At 37.4% G+C, this 22,907-nt stretch overlaps 1 protein-coding gene across 1 annotated transcript in view; it reads left to right on the top strand.

Moving 5' to 3' along the window:
• Nucleotides 1–691: 691 nt before the first annotated feature.
• SEMA3C (sema domain, immunoglobulin domain (Ig), short basic domain, secreted, (semaphorin) 3C) overlaps nucleotides 692–22,907 on the top strand; it is a 106,415-nt gene continuing 84,199 nt past the window's right edge. The window contains exon 1 of the mRNA XM_008945168.1: nucleotides 692–796. Coding sequence (XP_008943416.1) covers nucleotides 694–796 — 103 coding nt within the window. The 5' untranslated portion in view covers nucleotides 692–693. The remainder of the gene's footprint in view (nucleotides 797–22,907) is intronic.

Here is a 22,907-nt window from a genome sequence, read left to right as displayed (position 1 = left end):
TTTTGGTTTCAATGGTTTTGAAATTAGTGACGTACATAGACAGGATTTCATCTTAGAAAATGATCTAAAGGGCTATTAGAGAATTTAGCAAAACTTAAAGGTCATTCATTTCCAAAGACCTTTGATTTCAAATATTAAAAGAAAAAAAAAAACTAACCAGCTAGCAACCCACACCACTCCATCTCTCTCCCCCTCTCCAAAAAAACCCTCAAAACTCAAACCATAAGAGGGAAATCAAATATGATGTAAAGTAAGGAGAGGCATCTAAAAATACCAGCCAGCTTTTTATTCGTGAAACTCTATCTCCTGTCCTTGCTTTACTCTGCCTTGACATTTAGTATAATTATTTCTCCAGCAGGTGGAATTGTCCTTATTTAAATAAACTGAATCTAATGCTGTAGTCTCTCTTAGCCAAAAATCAGGCTTTGTTGGTTCATACTAACAGGCAGAGAGCTCCTTTTGTGACAGCACAGAAGACTGCTGAGTAAAACCATTTTCAGATACAGTAAGAAAATGCAGAAGTGCTGTACCTCCTTCACGTTATCATACATTATGGCTTCAGCTGGAAGAGCTTTCTAATGCAGATCTTCCTGTAGTTTTGGTTTTGCTCTGCAAAAATGTAAAACAACAGTAATGTGATATCTCTGTCTTTCAGGTTTCATTTCTTGGATATTAAGTTGCAAATCTGAAGAGATGGCGTTTCTTGCACTGCACGTGTTGATTGGGATATTTATTTACTTTAGCAGTGTAAAAGGATCTTCCCAGCCTCAAGCAAGGGTGTTTTTAACATTCAATGGTAAGAAAGAAGATAAACATTCTTAAGCAAATGTTATGATTCAACATTTTCTTCTTAAATTCAGTAGCTGAGTAGAAAGCAGCTTTTTGATCTGTGTCCACAATTATTATTTTTGGTTTGTGTTGCTGAGGTACTTGTCAGCCTACATTTGTTTTATACATTAAGTTCATTGCTGCTATTGCTATAGGAACAGAATTAATAATGCATTCTCTTTATTTTGAGAGTTACTACGACTTACTATCAAGTAACAGTTTTATTTCTTATCCGTAATGTTGTTTGGGAAAGTTGTTAGCACGTGGCATGTAGTGGAAGTTATTAATGATTTGAGTTGCTTTCCTCCAGTTCTCGACAGAGACTGTGAAAATCAAGCTGCCTGAAGGTTTACCAAGATAGTTAGCCAAGGATGGAGTCCTTTGACAAAATATCATTCCTTGTGCACTTTGTTCCATGTCAGATGTATATAGCGCATAGCAATCCCTGATGCCTGCTTACTTTAAACAACCAATCAAAATTAATATTTTCCAAAGAAAGGTGGTTTGATTTCTGAAGTGATGAGTAGTACCTTATCGCTGCAATTACCCCGGTATTACCTTAATAGTAACGTAGCTTAGTCTTATGATATGAATTCATGTCTTAAATGTTGACTTTAGCCACCACTTAAGAATGTGTGTGTTCTTCAGGCTTAGAGTTTCTGTCGAATTTAAGCAGAAATCTTTTGTAACTAACTATGGGGGCATTGGCTTTTTTCAGCCCTCTACCTTTTCTATGATAATCTGAGGCTTGAGGGCTTGCATCAGTGCTGCCTGCATTAGAATGGTTTGTATGGTTCATATGGTTTGTGATTGCAAGGATGCCCTGCAACTGCCATGTCTTGCCATCGGAGTATTCTGCATGCTCTAAAGAGTCTTTAGAGAATCACTTCAAAAATAACCATAGATAGTAAGTATCTCAAACTGCTGTTGACCACAGTGATCATAACTGTGTACTTGTAAGTCTGAGACACATCTGTAAGGAGACCTGCCAAGTTAGACCTTCCACAAATACTAAACAGCTAACGGAACAATTAGAAGATATTGTATAGGGCCCTAAGCTTATAAGCACAGTAGTTAATAGGTGTAGATTGGCACACTTCCAGTAAAAGCAATAGTAGAAATTGCATTCCAAGAGGGAACTGCCAAATGAAGAAGTAGGTGGGAATTTCTTTTCCTTGCTTAAGTAATGCTGACAATGTGGGTGATGCTGATTTAGTGCAGCTCAGCACAGAAGCAAGTTTGTGGTTGCATGTTGCACCTGCAGGTTTGTCACAATTATGCAGAGCAGGCTGATTCAGATTTCCACATCATGTTCATGGTGGCCTCATAAATAATTTCAGCTTCTCCTGATCTCTGATATGGGCATGAAGTAGGAACTGTTCAGGTTTTGTGGTATTCAACCTTGTGAACAGGGAAGAATCATAATGGAGCCAAATGGTTGAATCAGATTTCTGTTTCCTTCCTTGGCTCATCACAGGTGTCCTGCAAGTTTGAAATACAGAACCACCCATAGCACAAAATCCCCCAAACTTAGGGAATTAGAAAAATTAATGGCTGAATAAATTGAAAACTTAGTTTCTTTTCCCCCTCTCTGAAAGGAGGTTGTTCCCCCTTGCTGGGTGCCTCAATTACAGCTGGCTTCTGCAGTATCATGTACAGCAGTTGCACGTCCTGTGACCTCTCCTTGATTTTTTTAATGTAATGCTTTGCATGGGTAAAACTGAGTCTCTAGCCTCAGTGAAAGGTAGGGGAAGGTAAATGTCACCAGAGTCTTACAGTACTATCTTATTATCTTAAATTGGACATTTTACTTTCTCTAATACTTATTTCAACATTCAAACCTTTTTAAAAAAGAAATATGTTTTTAAGTCCTTAATTTTTAATTGATCTTTCAAAGTCATAAAAATAGGAGATTATACATTTCATAATATAACAAGTAATGTCTGTAATAAAGGGCTGAGATTTTTCTATAATATAAAAATAGTAATTTTATTGTTAAGCTTGATTTCCAGATGGTCAGAAACAGCTTTCATGATGTGAAAAGAGTTTTCAGGTTGCTCTGTTTAACAAGGTCCCACTTGTAGTATGAGCTTCTGTTCTATAAATTTTCATTTATTTACGTGGGTATGGATACAAGAGAAAAAGGTGAAACTTCATATTGTTCTTTAGCCAAGCGTCATAAAATACTCTTTCTGTATAAGCTGCTTCACAGATTATTGTTTTTCAATCATGTGGAAATACCAAGTTATTGGCTGTCTCAGTGCCCTGAGAAGTTGTCAGTTTTTATGGGGAATTGTCACTCTTTTAAAATGCTTCATTTGAAAATCAAACTATAATTAGGACTCCTTATGTTTTAAATGACATTAGAGAATAAAGACAAGTCATTCAAGCTTAAGATACTTACATGATATTTTTCAAGTTCTGAATTGGATTTGGCTTGGTGTCTATAATTACATTGCATAAGTTTTGGGGTAGAATGTATACAGGAGGAGAAAATGAGTGATGCTTTTCAAAGCTAACCTGCTCCATCAGCATCAAATCAATGGAGTTTATTCACGTCGCGGCATTTCTCATGGGAAAACCCAGCAAGTATCTTGACCTATTCTGTTGTTCATCAGGAAAGATAAAAATGAGAATCATTTGAATCATAGGCTGCTTTTCTCTTTGCCATCTACTTCATTAAGAATCAAATGTAATTAAAAAGTAAGCCTGGGTAATACCTCAAGAGCCTGATAATAGGGATTTTGCAATTAACTTCAACGGATGAAGGACTGCAACCCTAATTTCTATTTTTGAAATCAAAAGCCTGGCCCCTTGTCTAATTAAAATGTAGTTCATGACTTAGCTGAGATTGTTAAATGTGCGTCAGATGTGAGTTTGGAACTTACTGCTGTCTGCACCCTGAATGTCTTGAAAATTGTAGTGCCATGTCGAACCCCGACACCTGCCCTTTTGCACCTTGTATAGCCATTTACTGGGGTGAAAGAGAAGGGGCAGGCTGGAGCTGAACTGCATGCTGTGCACAGGTAATACATGGGTATACAAGGCATGAGGCCTGTGGAAAATCAGGCAAAAGGGTTCTCAGTTTGCTTGGAATGATTTGTCATGACCTCATTGCCCTGTTCAGCTGCTGCCTCAATCCATCAGTATTTGTATAACATCAGCACTTGAAGAACTGCTGCAGTTGAAGAAAGAAAGATGGCTCTAAATTTTTCTGATTCTGAAATTGCAAAGATGTGAAGCCTGCGGTGCAGCAGCTGCAGTAGTGCTGGGGAATCATCTGTTGTGTTACCATGGGGCATGCAAGAGCAAGGAAAACTGGGATGGGGAAAGCAAAGGACTCAATACATCTCACTGTTAGTATACCATCCCTCCTCCTCTTATCTCTTCTAGCTTCTTGTCCCTGGAATAGGTCTTCCTTAACCTACTTAAATCACCTAACACAATTTTTCTCTCCATAGCACAAGACTTACCTTATCTGTTTATGAATTATCGTGTATAGTGCCTGCTGTTTCTCAAGCTACAAACATTCCTCCTTATTACTGCATGTTCCTAAACAGATAATTGAGAGCTGCTTCCTTCAGCCTTTACAGGAGCAAAACATTTCTCATATCAGTGGGAGTATTATCAAAATAAGAAAAGAGTTATTAGACTCCAGGATAGTGTCAGACTTTGATTTCATTCCGACTCCCATTTACGTTTTGGGGTTGACTGCAGCCATAAGTTGTCAGACCATACTGTTTTAACGTCAGGTTCTGAATCATTCAAAGCAGCTCCGCTACTTATTTTTGAAGACACACTCAAAACAAATCTTCTTTGTACTTTGAATTTATATGGAGATGCACAACCAAGTGATAATTTCACAATTCACTTGGAACATTTCATGCATTCCTACCTAAAATATCTGGTCAAGCAGATATTTCCCATGCAGATTCTCCCATTGTCTCCAGTGCAAATTCCATATGAGAAGTGGATCAAGGCTAATTTGCAGACGGTTTTGTTCCTCTTTTTGTCATAAAATTACTAGAACACGTAAAGCACTTTTAAGAAAGTATCAGTCAACTTCATTAATGACAATTAAAAAGCATAAAATGTCACCAGAGCAACAGCAGCACTTATTCAACTGTCAACATATTTTAAAAGATTTAATGCAACCCCTGTGGTTACCCTCAAGGAAAAATAAAGGAACTGAGAAGCATTTTCTTTGAGCTCTTGAGCAAGAGCAGTACAACTTGTTTTTAAACAATCCCTCATTGTAATGTTAATGATACCACAGTTAATAAAAAGTTCATTTATTATTTGGGGGACTTGGTGTTGATGACAGTCTAGTAGGCAATGGTTTATGCTTAAGTAGTTGATTGGATCTTTAGGGGTGTCTATGGAATGAAAGGTACTTGCAAAAAGAAGTAGAGATAATGCATTTAAAAATAAAAGAAAATAGAAAGAAATGAGAACTATGGTTCTATTTTTGTTTATATGCAGAACTCATACAGAAATCTCTTGAGTGTTTATATAGTTGCATAATTTTCAGCAAATTGTGGGTCAGATCTTCTCCAAAGTAGCTCATTTGTGGCTTTCACAGCTCCATGGATCTTAAGTAATACTAATTTATATAGCGTTGAACACCAACCATGTGAAAATTCTTCCCCTTCAATTGTCTTCCATTGGAGATATAAAAAGTTAAATCACTTTTGAATACTGTCAGCAGAAAATAAAATTCTTTCTTGTCTTTAGTAGTAAGGTTGGTACTTTCGCTTTTGGTTGTTGGTACTTTCGTTTTTGGTTGAATTGACAACTTTGGTTGTTTCTAACTTAAAAATTGGTCTTTGGGAGTAATTTTTAGACTTATCTTCTTTGTATATGGATTTTTTTTCTGTTAAAATAAACAGAGGTGTAATGCAATAAATTTTGGTTGTATAGAAATTGAGTTACTTGAATAGGTTATGAGTTGAATGTCAAAAAAGGAAAAAGGAAAGTTCAAACAGATATTAAAGGAAGCAGTATGTAGAAAGCTCAGTATTCTTTCTGGAGTTCCATGGGCAGAGGTCACGTGTGATAAATGGCATTGAATCTGTTTATTTTCACACTCACTCTTGTTCAGTGGCAGTGTCACTGACTTGGCTTCATGATTGTTGACATGGGTGTGCAGGAGAGGAGAACTTAATATGTTGTTTCTGTGTTTAGAGTTAGATTGTGCCGTATGCTGTGATTAGTTGTGAAAACAATCATGCAACAAAGATGAAGTCACAAGCAAAGTTGGGTCCAGTTCTTTGTTTTCTGAAGTTACTGCAAGAGGTACTCTTGTAAGAAAGCATAAGTAAGCATGTGGTCTTCAAGTTAGACCATGTTAATGGTCTTTAGTTAATTATCAGACCCAAAATTTTGGGGAAAAGCTTGTAATTTTAATCCTACTCTTGAGTGAAGAACTCATCCAAGTTTTACAAAGTTTCTGAAGACTTGAGTGTTTCTTGCACTATAAAATGTAGATATCTTATCTAAGAGATTACTTCCTTCCTTTAATCTCTTTCAGTTCCTCTGCTCAGTCAATTTGACCCATATCTGAACCATCTCTCCTTTTGTTATTTTGATATGGAAAAATCAAACTTTATCTTAGAACACTTTGACAGATTCGACACATCTTGGCTCTCTCTACTTGTTATAGAAGAAAGAAGCTTATCTTGGCCAATTTTACTGCTCTCTCATTACAATTCTCCCTTGTGTTGCCTGTCCAAGGCAAATGCTGAAGTCCTTGCATAGGCAGTTATATTGTCATTATTGTACAACACATCTTCTTTTATGTTTAAAAAAAAATGCGATGAGAGAAATGACATTTCTAATACCATATCTTTTTCAAGACTGTTTGAGAACCCGTAACAAGAGCTCCTCTGTGAGCCATTTCCATACTGGATGAGTTCACAGTGCACTTTGATATGTGGTGCTGCACAAGCCTTTTTGTGTATCAGTTGTAATTAGTGACGTGACTCACAATAATTACTCATTTTATTGAAGTGCGTTGACTGAGATCCTGCCATGAATAAATACATAGACCAAGACCTTATCCTGTCATTTGAACTGGCCATTTCCTCAACATATGTATTTTGTTCTTTTTGGTGCTGACTTTTCAGTGTTCTCAATAACACTTCTTAATAAAAAGATGAAGTACTCTTTCTCGGGGAGAGGCCATTGTCATGGGGACAGAGTTTGTTGATTCACAGTGTGCCTTCTCATCTCATCTTACATTCAGACAGCAATGGCTGCAGCAGACACTATGTTAAAAAAAAAGGCTGTGTGTTTTCCCCATTCCTCCAATTACAGAGTTAAGGTCACAAGGATGCCACTGAGGAATGAAAAATATTCCATTACCTGCATGAATCAGTGTAATGTTGGACCTTCTGTCTTACTGTGAAGTGTACAAATCGAGATTAGTGCATATTTTCAGTAATAAAGTGAACAAAGGAGATTAATGGAGGGTTTATGCTGTCTGTCTGTCCTCCCTTCCCTTCATACCTCATTGCAAGCTTGGTGCAGTTGCATCTACATCATTACTTCAACTGCCTTTGATATGGCTTCTTCCTAGAAGCAGAAATGCTGCTTACTGATTTACTTTAGCTAAGACTTTGGTATGACAGAGGTAGGAAGATAAGAAGTGGTATCTTTGACTCTCCCATGAAATCACTCTGGAGCTGGGACCATCATTCTGTTTAGAGAACAGAGTTTTTCTTCTCATCCTTGTGAATTTAAGGCTAACTCTCTCTTACTTCTTGTGGGGATAAGGTTGATGGAGTTTATGTTTCCTGTCCCTTTCTACAGCAGTTAGTAGTTGGGATATTCCCAACTGCTGTTCTCACCCAGCAAATCAGTTATGCAAAAGTGAATGCTACAAAGGCTTCTTTCTCAATTAGCAAAATTAATAACCCAGATTATACCTAAATTATTTTCAGAAACACAGTATAAATTTCTTTAACTAACAATCTTAAAATAATTATTTTATATTCCAAGACACTAATACAAAAAGGAGACAACATCTGCTACCATCTTACATCTTAACTACAAGAAACTGTAATCCATGGTATTTCATCATTATCTGAAAAAAACTTTTTTTTTTTTTTTAAGGAATGACCCATTTAAACCATTTTGATAGAAAAATGTCTGAAACAGCGTTTCACCAGTATGTTCAATCAATGTTACTCCAGTAAGTTCAATCAAAGAGTGCCAAGAAATGCAGGATCTCATAGGAACAATGTGTGTTGTTATGGAAAGAAAGTGAATTTCAGACCTGGTGTGTGAATGCCTTCAAATCACCAAGAGCTTAGAGTTTGGTCTGTGAGCACCTTTTAGGCTTGAGCTCATAATTATTAGTTTGGCTACCATCTCATGAGAGTGGTAACACATTTTAATGATACTGGCAGAATTTGTTTGCTTATTTGTTTTGGTTTTTTTATTTGGGTCTGTAAGTAAATACTTCATGTAAAATACACTCTCTTTTTATGGAAAGTTTTTACTTATAGTACAACTTTCAAATGCAAATATGATTTCATGAAATGCAACATTTAGAAATAGTTTGGAATGAATACCTAGACTTTTAAACTGTTCTGCTTAATCTCACTCACTGCTCTGGGATAAAAGATTGCCTCACCAAAATTATCTTCTAGAATGTGGATGAGGAGACATCACAATCACTCTGGATTGCCAAGTTGCTAAATGGAAAAAAAATGTGTCTTGGCAGTTAATTTTATTTTAGAAACCCTAGAAAATCCAAAATTAAGCTGGAGCCAAATTCTTTAATAAAAAGCATCGCTTTCAACTATGGAGAGGGTCGGAGTGGCATTCTGAAATGAAGAAAGGACTTTCCTTTGGAGTTATGTGGTAAATGTGTGACGTGTTAAAATTGACTTTCAACTATCTATTGTCTCAACTATTGTCGCCATTTAGTATTTCCTTTGTAATTTTATGGTTCTTATATTCCTTTGCAAATGCAACTTAAAAAAAACCAGGTTCCTGTATATGCTTACCTGAGAGCAGTAGAATTTCTTAGTCACCTGTTTTTCTGATCATTTGTTCTTATATTTTTTCTTTTGCTTAATACCATTTCCCTGTACAATTCTTAGTGAGAAATGCGTTTGCTTTATATAACTTCGAGTTACGCAGAATAAATCAGTTTCTGTCAGCTCAGAGTCAGTTAAATTGGGCAAATAATTGGCTTCTTCTAACATATGTGTAAGTCAGGCTATATCTCTCAGTCTTCTAGCTTGAAGGAGCTGCAGAGTTAGATTTACAGGGATAAGGGAAATATGTGAGGCAAGTGTTTGATCGCTCATTCAGTTCAATGGCTGGGAATGACAAGGTCCATTTTCTTTCCTTCTCATGTAACAGACCAAGAATGCAGAGTTTTGAACAGGAAAATAAATATCATGGTATGCATGCAGACAAAAACTAGTAGTGTAGCAGCATCAAAGAGGGAAAGACAGTACGATAGCTGCATTCTAAATCTAATTCTAATCTAATGCTAAATCCTGCAGTAATTTATTTTTATATTTGTTTCATACATACATCAGTATGTACACCTGTGTTTTCTGCTTTTTGATCCCAAACACTTTACTAGGAGTTAACCTAAAACTGAAACTCCTTTCAAACAACTACTGATCTCAAAAGACAACAACACTGGAGTTCCCTTATTCTCTGCTGAGCCACTGCCAGCTTGGGAATGGAACCTGGTATTTTCCTTGTGACAAACACTCTCACTCACTTCTTTATCCTTCCTGGTACATTTCAATGGCACGGGATAGTTTGTAACAGGTTTAGTTTCTACAGTTCTTAGAAATTCCTCTTTGTCTGAAGTAACCAGCCTGCATGCCTGTCATTGCAGTTTTCTGAGATAGTCTCTGTGTTAATGTGTTGAGTGCTCTTACAAGGCGTGATACCAAATTAGTTTACAGAAATGTGAGCTCTTGCATTTTCAAGAATGGCACTCTGTTTTTTAATATCAACCAATTAAGATGTTATTTTCAAGGATAGGTTTGGCATTTTTTCAAAAATTTAGGTTTTGAGACCTGAAAAGGATTTAGTTGGCATGGGGAGCTGATCCCAAGCTTAGACTTTTTGATGGCTTCAACAGGAACACAGCTGGAATTTTTTAAGCTGATTCAGCTAAAAAACCACTTCCTCCCCACTGCTGAAAATAATGTACTATCATTTTTTTTTTTTTTTCTTTTCCTAAACCAGATAAACCTACAGCAAAGACAAAAGAGTTTAAAGCCCTCATGAGGTGTTTTATTGTGGTTTGCATTAGGGAAATAAAGCTGTACATACATGTCTATAAAATACAAAAATTAAAATGCCTGTAAAGCCATTACCTCAGATTGAACAACTTACCATCTTTATAGCTTTGATAAGACCCTTTAAAATGATAAGGGTATCAGCCATTCATTTCTTCAGCAGAAATCTTGTTGTTCTTATGGATATGTGCAAATGTAAGACTGTTTTGAACATAATTTTCAAAAGCAGATGTCGGAGATTTTTATTTCAATGGGTGTTTCTTCAAACTCCTTTTCTACCCTTTCCTAATCTAAGGTATCCATGTTCTTCAGCTCGCACAGGCAGGTTTTTCAGTCTCTTCCTAAAGTGGGAAACTTGAATACAATTGCAAAAATAATCTGAACCTTTCAGCTGTGTTCAGGTATACCACAATGGGCACTAACAGTGTTCAGAAGGTGAAAAAGACTGACAAACTTGATCAGCATGGTTTGGTCTACCAGCCAGGCCCAACAAACTACAAGCTTTTATTCGGTCCTGTGTTTTCCTTCAAGAGATGGGAGAATCTTTGCTTGCACAGTGTGTGCTTCTTTAGCTGATGAATTCTTCCTTCTGCTTCGGCACCCCAAATATGAGCAGTAAATTCATGAAGCACTAGCATGGTGCTTGTAGAAGAGAAAGAACATGAATCTTGAAGCATTTGTGTGCATATAAGTGACTGGACTAGTTCAAACTGCTGCTGTGTCCACTTCAGTAAAAGCAGGCACTGGAATCAATGGGCAAGCCCAGGAATTCAGCATTTCCCCACCAGCTGGGGTGAGCAGACCACCCTGATGCAGGATCTCTGAAGAGGGTTTTATAGAGGTTGGTTGTGCCAGCTGAATCAATACTAGAGCAGGTTTCACACCTACTGTGATAATTTACATAGATGTGTTTGATGGGTTATCTAATAGAATCAAATTATTCTTTAAAAAAAACAAACAACCTTTCTTGAGTTGGATTTTTTTGCATGTACAAGAATATACCACAAGTGATAACTTATTTTCCATTTGCTATTTCAAAAAAATATATATTTCATTCCAGATTCTCAGGGTGTCGTTGCCAAAGAACTTTTGCTCTTAAGAGCATTCCAGATACATCCATCACTGTAATGCAGTGATGAGATCCCTCTCCATTCTACTTCTTCCTGTTACTATTGTTGTGATTACTATATTAGTGATTCTGTTGAGTGCATTTTTGTTGGTATCAGTTTTAGTATTGCTATTGAAGTCATGCATTAAATGCTGGTAATGAGGAAGCCTGTTCTTTTGCTTGTATACTCAGTTACTGTCTTATCTTTTCCTTAAAGAGATGAAAGAAGTCTGCCTGGATTTGTCCAACACCAAGCAGCTGAGTTCTTTCTTTTCACTCTACATGGTGACTGTGAAGGACCTTTGCTTTAAGATTATTATTTCTACACATGAGGGGACAATGGCATTTGGAGGAGTTTAGGGCTTGCTTATGGCTGTTGAAAGCTTCCTTAGCCAGCTGGAGAAAACTCCCTTTCAGATGTGGCTGGATGTGAGAGAAAGCATCTAACATCTAAGGTCAACTAAACTTGAGATTGCATATAGCATCAATAAACCACGGCACTCTGAATAAACAAGGTGACCACTCACTGTTTACTGTTCCCTTGGCTTATTTTTCCTGCGCTGTGTGTGTCTGTGATAGCCCCAACCTGTTTGCTGAGTGCTGAAAATGAGGTTGGTTCAAAGTGAGTCCAATTATTGGTAGATAGGTATGAGTCCTATGTGGAATTGTGTTAAGAGTGAGGCAATAGATTGTGGGACATTTTTACTCTAAAGGGCCCTTTCAAGAAAGCAACTATCCCTCTGTGGAGAGGGAGGGGGTGATGCAGCAGTCACCAAGAGATAAAAGGGTCTTTTGGACATCACTCACAAGCACAAGGAGTTACTCTAGCCCAGCTCATGGTATATGAGAATGTTCAGCCATAACATCTGCTCTAGAGGTAATCTCCATCTCCTTTTGAAGCTGACTTCAGACCTTATACCAAGTCTTCTCACATTGAAGAAAGTATGCATGTATATTCTCTTTGGACTCAGTTATGAGACAAAATATTCATTTTCTACACAGTAATTGAGCATGGTTCTGGCCTACTGTGTCATTTATATCTTAAAATTTTCTGCAGTCATGCCAGTTCATTTGTTTTGATTTGCAGAGAACAATGATAAGGGAAGGAGATTGCTGTGTCCAGGTTTGTGCCCTCCCAGTGCAGGGAGATACTGGCAAAATGGAAGAAGACCACTGAGGGGTCACTAGGTTGTTATGGGTGCTAGAGCATAAGACAGACAAAGAGAGGCTCAGACAGCTGAGCTGCTTCAGCCTGGAGAAGCCAAGTTTTAGGAATATGAATTCTGTTTAAATGATAGGACTTTCTCTCTTTCTTCTTTCCCCCCCATGAGCAGAATGAGACATTAACATGTGTTGTACAGGGAGGCCATGGACTCTCCATTGCTCCAGGTATTTGAAACTCGACTGGGTGAGGTCCTGTGAGAACGCATCTCACTTCGGTAGCTAACCCTGTTTTGAGCAAGATTTTGGCCCATGTAACCTTCAGATGTCCTTTCTAACCTGCATGCTTTGATTTTCTGTGATTTTATCAGTGATCAGCAGGTGTATTAAGACATCAGTATCTCTCTTGGCAGTGTTTCCAGCACAGCTTATCTACTAAGGCAGTCCTGAAGAGGAAAGTTAGCTTTTCTCAAAAAGGTCAGGAATCTGACACAAGTGACCTGGGAGCCTGTGTCCACAAGGGAAATTATAAACCCTCAACATCAGGAATTTTTGTTTAGATGCATACTCCAAATTATTGTGGCTGAAGTGTGGGTTTTCAAGTTTGAAACCTTGCATGTTGTGAAAATTGTTTTCTTACAGTTCAATAAAATAGATTTCCCTGGTGTGGAAGGGGAAAACATGGATCTGTCTGTAGCTGCACAGTGAAATATAAAAATAGAAAAATTCCTCTTCTAGGAATGGCAGAAATCCTAGATATGCAGCATTACATGAAATGATATGAAGACAATGTCAGATGATTCTGCCTTCATTTTCTGTACCTAATCTCCTTTGTTCTCTTGTTTAAGAAAAAAAGATTGCCTTCTTGTTATTAAAATGAGCTCATTCATTATCTAAGTACATCACTACACATTATGATGGAGTATGCACAGTGCAACTAAATTTACAGGTGCAGAAATTGTTTTTATTTATATTTACATAAATATGTTTTCAGATGCTTATATAAACTTACTTATATTTGTTTTAAAATCTTATTGATCTCCTTTAATACCAGATTAAAATTAAGGTTAAATTAAATAGTGGCATTTCTGACCAAATTTCACAGTATACATGTAGTCTCAGAGCAGATATTAGATCTTTATTTACTGTGACATCTGGTCCTAGTTTCTTTTCAAAGTTTGTATCTGTACACGTGTATAATGCTACATAGAACAGATTAAGCAAACTTCTACAGTACACACTGTGTTTGTGGAGATGTATTTGTCTACTTCTGGGCAAGTTTTGCGCTAACTGATGTATGACAGATGTATAGCAATAAAAGTTTGCAAAAATGATACTAAAATGCAAAGCCCACAGTAAAAAATTCTAAACTACCTGGCCACATCCTGTTTCATATGCATATCATCCCAAATTTGCCCAAGCTATGGTATTTTCTTTCTTTTCTGCAGCTGAGTTTGCAAGCTTGACCTCTGTTCTTAGTGACAGATGTGCACACACACACACGTGCGTTCACACACCCAGCATACAAAAATCTAGTAATGTCACATGTGCTTCTGAGCTTATTCTTTTCAGTCATGTGATTGATACAGTATTACTTTGAACATTTGAAGAAGTCACTAGAATTGTATTGATTGTTAGGCTGTACAGAGTTAGGGAAACTTCTTTTAATCTCTCTGAAAGGCTGTAGTGGTCTCTTGCTGACATTATTTAACAAAAGCACTTACATTTTCCCACTCTTCCATAGAATCACAGAATCACATAGATAGTAAGGAACCTTCAGCCAAGATCCTGCTCAAAGCAAGTCTGATTAGATCAGGTTGCTCTGAGGCATGTCCACTTCAGTCTTAAATAACTCCAGGGTTGGAAAATCTCACTCTTTTATGTCCATATTCCAGTAGCCTCCCAGTAAGACATTGTACATATCAATTAGATTTTCCTTTTTCCTTTACTTCCTAAAACTGAACTGTCTGTGTATGTACATAATGACTATTATGTTCTTTCAGCATTCAGCTGGGGAATAAAAGTGAAGTTTTCATTGGCTCCAGTGAGGTAGAATCAAATACTGGTTTGTGTTTTTTTTTGGGGTTGTTTGTTTGTTTGTTTTTTCCCAGAGAGTGTGAACAAATGTGAGTATTGTGTCCTATGGAAGCTGTTGAATATTTCTTGGGGCTGGATATCATGGTATCATGAGGAACTCACCTGCCAGCCATTTTTAGAGAAGTTTCTCTATAACTTTCTGAGAATACCTTTTGATTCTTGCCCATAACTCAATTCATATAAACAGTTTCAAAGGCAAAGCCTGTGTATCCATTACCAGTTCATTTTAATTTACATTCTTCTCAATGGGAGAAGCAAAAACATTGTGTCATTATAGTAATACCAAAATAAGAGCAAACTATCTTGCATATGAATAATAAAATATAAAAGACCTCAATTCAGTGCTTTAGACTCTACTTTTTGCAGAGAAATTCATTCTCTGCATGGTAAAGGATAGGTGGATTTTGTCTGTAAAGAGGTATTCATTTTCATTTGATCTGCCTTAATCCTGAGGACATGGGTTCAGATCCCAGAGCCACTGAAAGTATTAGCTTGATGCTTCCATCAGCCTTCAAAAGCCCTGTGATTGAAGGCTCTCAGCAGCTGTTATCTACTCTAATAAATACTAATGATAAAAAAGGCTAGACAAGATGAAGATTGTTTTTTTTTGAAGAATAAAACTATTTTCTTTCTAAATTAATGAAAAAAAAGTCCTTTGATAATTTCTTGATAGAAAGCACCAACAAGATTGTTCTTTTCCACAAATATTGCTTAGGATTTGAGGGTCACAGTTCATAGCAAAATATGCTGCCTCTGTTTGTCCAGCTGCCACACCTTTTCTGCCTTGTCTCCTCCTGCTCGTGAAAAAAGAGGCTGAGAGCAAGGTAAAGGGAATAACAGATTTAGTGCTGCTCTGCTTGTAGACAGTAATTAATGTAAATGGTGTTACTGGATTAAGACTCTTTGCTTCCATGTATATATCCCAGCCAACAGGAATTCTACCCTAGTATTTAGCACAAGGAAGACAGCATAGCCTGCCAGTGTGGTTTTGGCTAGATTGTGACGTGCAACAGTGATCCAGAATGCAGGAATAAGACTTACAAAGTTTTTTATTGTGTTGTTTGAAGGGTTTTTTTACTGTTAAGTCAGGGTTGCAACAGCTGAAAACTGCTTCTCCAGGACAACGAGGGCATTCTGGGTAGAATGAGCCTTCAGAGAGAAGCAAGTCAAAATGTCAAAACCAAAGGAAACTCTTAAGGACAAAAAGGACATGGAAAGGCTGTTTCTTCCAGCTTTCATTCCAAGCTGAATTTCATGGATGTTATACACAAATTAAACTAAGATTGTGTTACAGAACTTTGTGTTACTAAACCTTATGGTACAAAACTTAAAGAATTCTCTGTATTCATGTCTGTGTCTCCATACACTTTGAACAGATGCATTTTAATTTCGAAAATGGTCTGGAGAGGTTTATCCACAGCATATAACTTGCATGACAGCAGTCTTTCTCTGCCTTACATATTTTCATTTTGTTTTGGCAAAACAAAAGGAAACAACAACTAAAAAGAAATAAAAAAGCATAAATCTTTCTGAAGTCAAATGATGTTACTGAACTTTAGATCTTGATCGTATTTTCCAGTAGGTTCAGTATTTCAGTTAGAAGACTGCATTTAATCACACTCCATGCTAAAAGAAGGTGTGTGGTTATGAACACACAGTACATGACAATGTTCAATTACTTTTTTTTTTTTTTTTACTGTAAGAGAGTATTAAATTTTCTAACAAAAGTTGGAAGGAAAACAAAAAGTATTAGAATTTATTTCTGTGTTTTTGCAATTTTTTTCTTCTATCCCAACTTCAGCATGCAGTAATTATCCTGTTCAGAGGTTCCAGAGCCCATGGGTGTGTGTGGGGATGCATGAACAGTGTGGCAGTTACACATCTCAGGACAGACCTGGCTGCACCCTTGACAGTGATAAAAAGGGTACACTTTTGCTGCTGTCCTTTCTTCACCGTCCATGCCAGTAATTGCCACTCTGTATTATTTATAGAGACAGAGTTGGTTTCCAGGTCCATTTTTTCCTTCTTTTCTCCTTAGCCATTACCCCACACAACTTCACCCGAGGTTTTTGTTGAGGTTTGTCTGGTGGAAGGAGAATTAAAGATTTTTGTGTACTATGCCATCTTACAACTGACAGCAGCTGAAATGAGGCATGTCAAGCAACTACCACAAAAAGAAATCAGTAATTTACAAGTTCAGACAAAGGTTAAATAAACAGACCTTCTTTGTAATTGTACTGTTTCCTACATTTAGTTAATATTTTCACATTTGAGAATATTTAATTTTCCTAATTGAGAGACTATTGTGCTACAGTTCAGAAGAAGAGAAGCTGAAATTAAAAGCAAAATGCTCTTTTTTTTTCAGTAGAGCTGTGCTAATGCTTATGTTAGTGGGAATAATAAGGGGGTGGATGGAAAGCAATAATTCATTACTGTCTCTGCTGCAGTCAATTAAATGTGTCTCATACCTAACTGATTAAAGCTGCCTTTTTTTCATTATGGTAATAGTAATAAGATTCTCCAGAAACAGACTGAGACCCTTTCTCCTCGCATCTCACATCCTTAGGAGATGGGAAAAATGCCAGCCTTACCAGTTTGAGTTTGGTTATGCAGAGTCAAAATCAAATAAAGATTTTTCAAAATTAAAAAAATAATAATAAAGGAAATGCTTAGCTGCAAAGTGTCTTCAATAAAGCAATCTCAAAAGGTATCATAAGAAACATGAGATGCCTAGAAATGTTTATAAACTTTTTAATACTGCTAGTACATATGTGGCTGTTTATTCACAGAGGTGTCTGAAAGATAAAATACAGTAGTAACTCTAAGACTTGTTAATACCTTATTTATGAGGATGCTATAAGGACTGAGGGGGTAACTGTGTTCTCTACAAATACAAATTCCTATAGCTACAAAGTTTTTATTCCTGTTCTGATGTCAACTCTTGTTAATAGGGAGACCTGCTGAATCTTAAATGTGCAACATATTTGAGAAATTTTCACACATTACAAAACCATGGATCAGGAAGCTGATGATCCACTGTGTAAATACAAGTTTAATAGATGAAGATTCTATGTGAAATCACAGATAATCTCACGTAGCAAAGGAGTTCCTGCTTTCTGCACCCTTCTCTGCTGCCCAGTTTGGCTGCCTTCCAAATTATAGAATTATAGAAGGATTTCATAGAGCTGATCTCTTTAATGTCCTTCTCTTTCCATAAAGTGTATTGTTATTTATTTCTAAGCTCCTTAAGGGATTGCGTACCATTTTGCCAGACTAAAACATGCATTGCCCTGACAATTCTTCACACTTACTGTCTCCTCCAATTTGACTCACATTTGCTCCCTTCTGTATCTAGTCCTCTGTCTGAGTTAAAAAGTAAAATAAAGCAGAAGAGATGTTTGAGCTTCTGAACACATTGCTGAAAAGTTCCTTTTTTTTATACACACAAGTGTTCAGAGTATTTCTTCCCGAAGAATAGCATAAATTATGGAGATTTCATCCACAGAACAGTGAATGTTATTGTCAGTTTCCTTAGGAAAAACTAATGGGTTGTGAAGAAATACTGTCTACTTTATTAGAGTAAAATTTGACAGCTGGAAAAACAAGGGCAGTAGGCTGGCTTCCATTTTCCATTGATTTTAGCCCCCAACATTCAGAAGACTTCCTTTTTCTGCAAAACCACATTCACACTGCCTACACACAAACACACAATGCTCTTTGCTTTAAGCCAGAGGCAGATTAAACTTCATTAGGAGACTACAGCTTAAGGAAAGTTCAAACTGTAACAGGTAGTAATTTGACAAATAAAGAATTAGAGTTTGTTTTACTAAAGCAAAAAATAAAGGCTAGAGTGAGATTCCCATGGACCTTTTGTGCCCTTAACCACTGGATAGGAATACAGTCAATTTTCACAGTCTAATTTACATACCATGTAAGCCTGGTAGTCACATACCATGGCTTTTTTAATACACTTAAGCATCCAGTGGAAGCACATGTAAAGACAGAAAAATATGCCTATGAAGTATTTACCTTTGAGTGAGAATTAAGAACTCAAACAAGAATATGTGTTCAGAATATTCATAGATAGACGCACTGGCATCTCAGCTTAAAAACAAGAATGAATGCATGTCTGGGTAGATTGGATTAGCTTTATGTAGCAACATTAGATTCTCACCCAGGTGTCGTCACACTTACACCTTTTCCCGGGTCTTATCAGCTCTAGGATAAAGGGTGGATCATTACAGTTGAGAGATAGATACCTGTGGTAACTGACGGGCTGTGATTTGAGAACTCAAGTTGTTCTCTCTCCTCTAGCAACCTTTATAAAGGCTAACATGCAGTGGTACAATCATGTAATAAAGGTCTCTAATATTAATACCTGAACCATTTCTCTGTATATGCATTGGATGAGCTTCAGCAGACAATTTACCAATGAATGATGCTACTTGTTATGTGTTATATGCTGAAATGCACAACAAACCAGATAGTGATTGCATGCAAACGACGTTACAAAGTGAGGGCTAATACAACAAAGGAATAACGTGCTGAAATGTCTGGCAAAAACATTATGTAACTGGCTCCTGGAGTGGAATTCAAAGCCTGTGTTAGAAGTCTGTGCTTGCTCTTGAGCCCATGAGGAGAGTTAGGCATCTCAGGTTGGGAGCTGAAAGCAACCCTGTTAAATAAACACACGCTGCCAACAATCATTGTGCTTCTTTAAACATTACCTGGAAGTAGCTAAGGGAGAATATTTGAGCACAAGGATAGGACACACATTTTGGTATTTAGTTGTCTTATTCAAGTCTACAGGGAGGTACCTCCATCACCCTGGAATTCACACAAAGGGTTGTTGCCTGAAGAGAAATGTTTGCATAGTTTACTTTCAAAGAATCAAGCAGAGATTACTTTCTTTTCTGCATTGCATATAGTAATGAGAAGAAAAATGTTCGAATTTCCATCTTCATTTGGAAGCAATGAAGCAGACGTTCCAATTCCAGCCCATGATTCTTAATTAACTTGTAAGTGGGAGACATAAGGTAAGGTAATCAAAGAAGTGTACTTTTCACTTCTCTCTTTAAGCTCTTCCACTATACACAAAAAAAATAATGTAGAATGAACTGGACTGAGAAGCATAAAGGGCAGTAAATTAGATGTGAGTCCTAGCTGGAGTTTCTTGTTTTCATAATTGCAACTACTTTACAGTGACTGGTAGCTCTGTAAAAGAGAAACTGTCCACCAGTAGCAACCTTTGGGATGGTGGAAGACCAGAGCTGTGGCCATCCACTGTTCCATTCTTCATATCCACCAGATGTTTCCTGTACCCTACTGAAGGGGGACATTAACCAACTGGCCACAAAATCTTCTCTTTGTCTGTATTCTGCACAGATTAGGCCTTGTAGATCAGCAATTGTGTTTCCATCTCCAAGGCTGGATGTTGGGAATCATCTAATTTTGGAATCCTACTAGCACTTTGGCCTGGCTTTAGGCTTTCTCACAGATGCCAAAATTGGGTTAAATTAGTGTATGTTGCCAGAAGATCCTCCTGTGCTTGGAGGTTTTAAGTTCTTGCTGTTATGTGAACAAATCTGTCATTTTTATATGCTAGTGATCCCCAGATGCTGCATACAGACATCAGAGATGCCTGTATTCTGGAACGGATTTAAGCCCTGGTGAATATCTCCTTTAAAACGTCGATAAGGTTAATTAAATTGTTATTTGGTGCTTTGTAAGAACAATTTACTTTATGACTTGAAGGAAACTACTGCAATGAAAGCAACTATAAAACGATAAAGACCATGAATTTAGTTTTATAAATTATTTTTACAGAAGTAAAGAGAATGAGGAGATAAAACAGGAGTGAAGGTGAAAATAGTAAAAAGTAAACAGTAAAAAGTAAATATTAAAAAGTATACCTTTGGTATAAGGCATACTTTATAGTCAATAAATGTATCAGAACAATCTTGAAGATACTCATTTAAAACCTGTGAAAGGCAGGGCAATACATACTTATAAGCTATTTCTGAAGTGTGTAATTAATAAAAATTGCCCTGTATTGCAATTACAATTTGTGCTGACAGTGAAAAGTATAATTTGAAACCACATATGTGGGCTGACTCCCCCTTCTCTCTTCATCATCCAAGTAGCCTTCTCAGCTATGTATGTGGGGGCAGCTGCATTTACCTCTAATGAAATTATGCCAGCAGAGAATTTGGCTCTGTTTCATTAACTTTGCTTGTTTCTTGGAGCTTTTATGTCTCATTCCCTCAAGCAACAGGATAGACATCTAGTCAAGCTAATTTTTGCCTCAGGTCAGAAAGGTATCTAATTATCTCTTCCTAATATGTACACATGTACACATTTCTATTCCTTTTGTCTGTGTGTGCACACATAGACACACAGGCACAAAATGTCATTGTGAGACCTCTGTCTAGAGAAATAGACCAAATCAATATTTAAATCCAGCCCCAATGAAAAGACATGTCTTATAAATGTAGGAATCATGAAAATGAGAAATATTAGAAATCTTTAACTCCTCTAATCCACTTAATTTTAGGGAAAAGGGCTTGCTGCAGCACATTTTTGTAGTGCTTTCTCTTGTTCGATAATGAATGTCCAAAGCACAGCAACTTTTTTTCTGAGCTGTTATTTCAGGAAGAAGTATTATTTTCTAACTATGGGCCTTTGTTTTCTCTTTTGTAACTCTTTGTAACAGTGAATTATACTTTTGTGCACCATCCTAATTGTATCCCATCTGAGCACAGAGCTCTCATGCAAATCTGTTGTTATGTTGCTTTACAATCATTTTTTTTTGGCCTTGCTGGTCATGCTTTGGTTGGTTGGTTGTTCATGTTTTCCCGATCTTCCTTCATAATTTGGTCTCTTCAGTATCTTGAATATTTGTGGCATTCCAAACCTGTGCTAGTTTTCCCTCTCATTAGTAATACTGAAGAGCTTAGCAAAGGAATTCATTATTCGATGGGTAATCTCAGAGTGGTAAAGGGCTGTTCTAAGTTGCAGTTCCTCCAGGTAGGCTTCAAAGTAATGCTAAATACAATTCAGTGCATTCTAAATTTATTTCTTGCAGGTGCATACTCTTCCATTGTTCTAATGGTAATTTAAATGTGTGCAAATCCAGACTAATTCCCTTGAAGCTGGTGAATATGCATCACCTTCCTAATTGTGTATTAAGAGATTAGATTTGAAATAGTAAAATACAGTGAGCCAAGTCCATGGGCACACTAATATATCACCAGTGGCACAGTACTAGTGAAGTAATAGAGAAAAGATTTTCATAGAATCATAGAATGGCTTAGGTTGGAAGGGACCCTAGAGATCATCTAATCCAACCTCCCTGCAACCAGCAGGGACACCTCTCAGCTAAACTAGGTTGCTCAAGGCCTCACCCAGCCTGGCCTTAAACACCTCCAGGGAAGAGGCATCCACAACCTCTCTGGGCAATCTATTCCACCCTTGTACTGAACAACTTCTTCCTAAGATCTAGTCTAAACCTACTTTCCTTCAGTTTAAGACCATTTCCCTTTGTCCTGTTGCTGGACATTCTTGTGAAAAGTCCCTCTCCAACCTTCCTGTAGCTTCCTTTCAGGAACTGGAAGGCACTTATAAGGTCTCTCCAGAGTCTTCTCTTCTCCAGGCTGAACAATCCCAGTGCCCTCAGCCTATCCTTTTAGCAGAGATGCTCCAGCCCCTGGATCATCTTTGTAACTATCCTCTGGACTCGTTCCAACAGGTCTATGTCCCTTTTATGGTGGGGACAGCAGAACTGAACAAAGTCGTGGCTTGTCATTTTGCCATTGACTCATCAGATGTACAAATGTGTAGGGCCGTACTCTCAGATTTTTAATATATTCAGGGGCATGTCTGTTCTTGCCCTCTAAATACCACATGTGCAGTAGGACAGAAGTGTGAATTGTGGGGCAGGTTGTTCCAGACATTTTCAAGCTAATTCATCCTAGATCTTGTCATTCAGTTTGTCTGGAGGCAGAATTCTCAAGTTTTATTTAGAAAAGTAAATGATACCTGAATTCATGCACCTGAAGGTCTCTCAAATAATTTCCTTACTGATGCCTGAGACAGGATCACCTTGGCAGCTTATGGGGAAGACCCATACTAAACTGAGCTGTTGGTAAGAGCAGGCAGTGATGCTACACTAGGCTGCTTTTATCTCAGGGAATTGTCTCCCTGCTTCTCCCAATAGCACTTTTTGACTCTGCTTTTAGGTGTCAAGGCACTCTGCTGTGCTTGGTGTATGCAGACAAGAAGCAGAGAGATCCAGGTACAGTGTCCTAATGCTGGATTAGAGGTTTCATGATGTAGGAGCCAGTTACTCATTTCTCACTCCATGAGAGACTGGCTGATAATTAGCAGTAGAATCACAGAATGTCTGGGCTGGAAGGGACCTCCAAAGGTCATCTAGTCCA

This window comes from Merops nubicus, unplaced genomic scaffold (assembly GCF_000691845.1).
Source record: "Merops nubicus isolate BGI_N331 unplaced genomic scaffold, ASM69184v1 scaffold12778, whole genome shotgun sequence".
NCBI classification, from domain to species: Eukaryota; Metazoa; Chordata; class Aves; order Coraciiformes; family Meropidae; genus Merops; species Merops nubicus.
The sequence above is the reverse complement of the archived record's forward strand: the minus strand, read 5'-3'. Positions and strand labels throughout refer to the sequence as shown.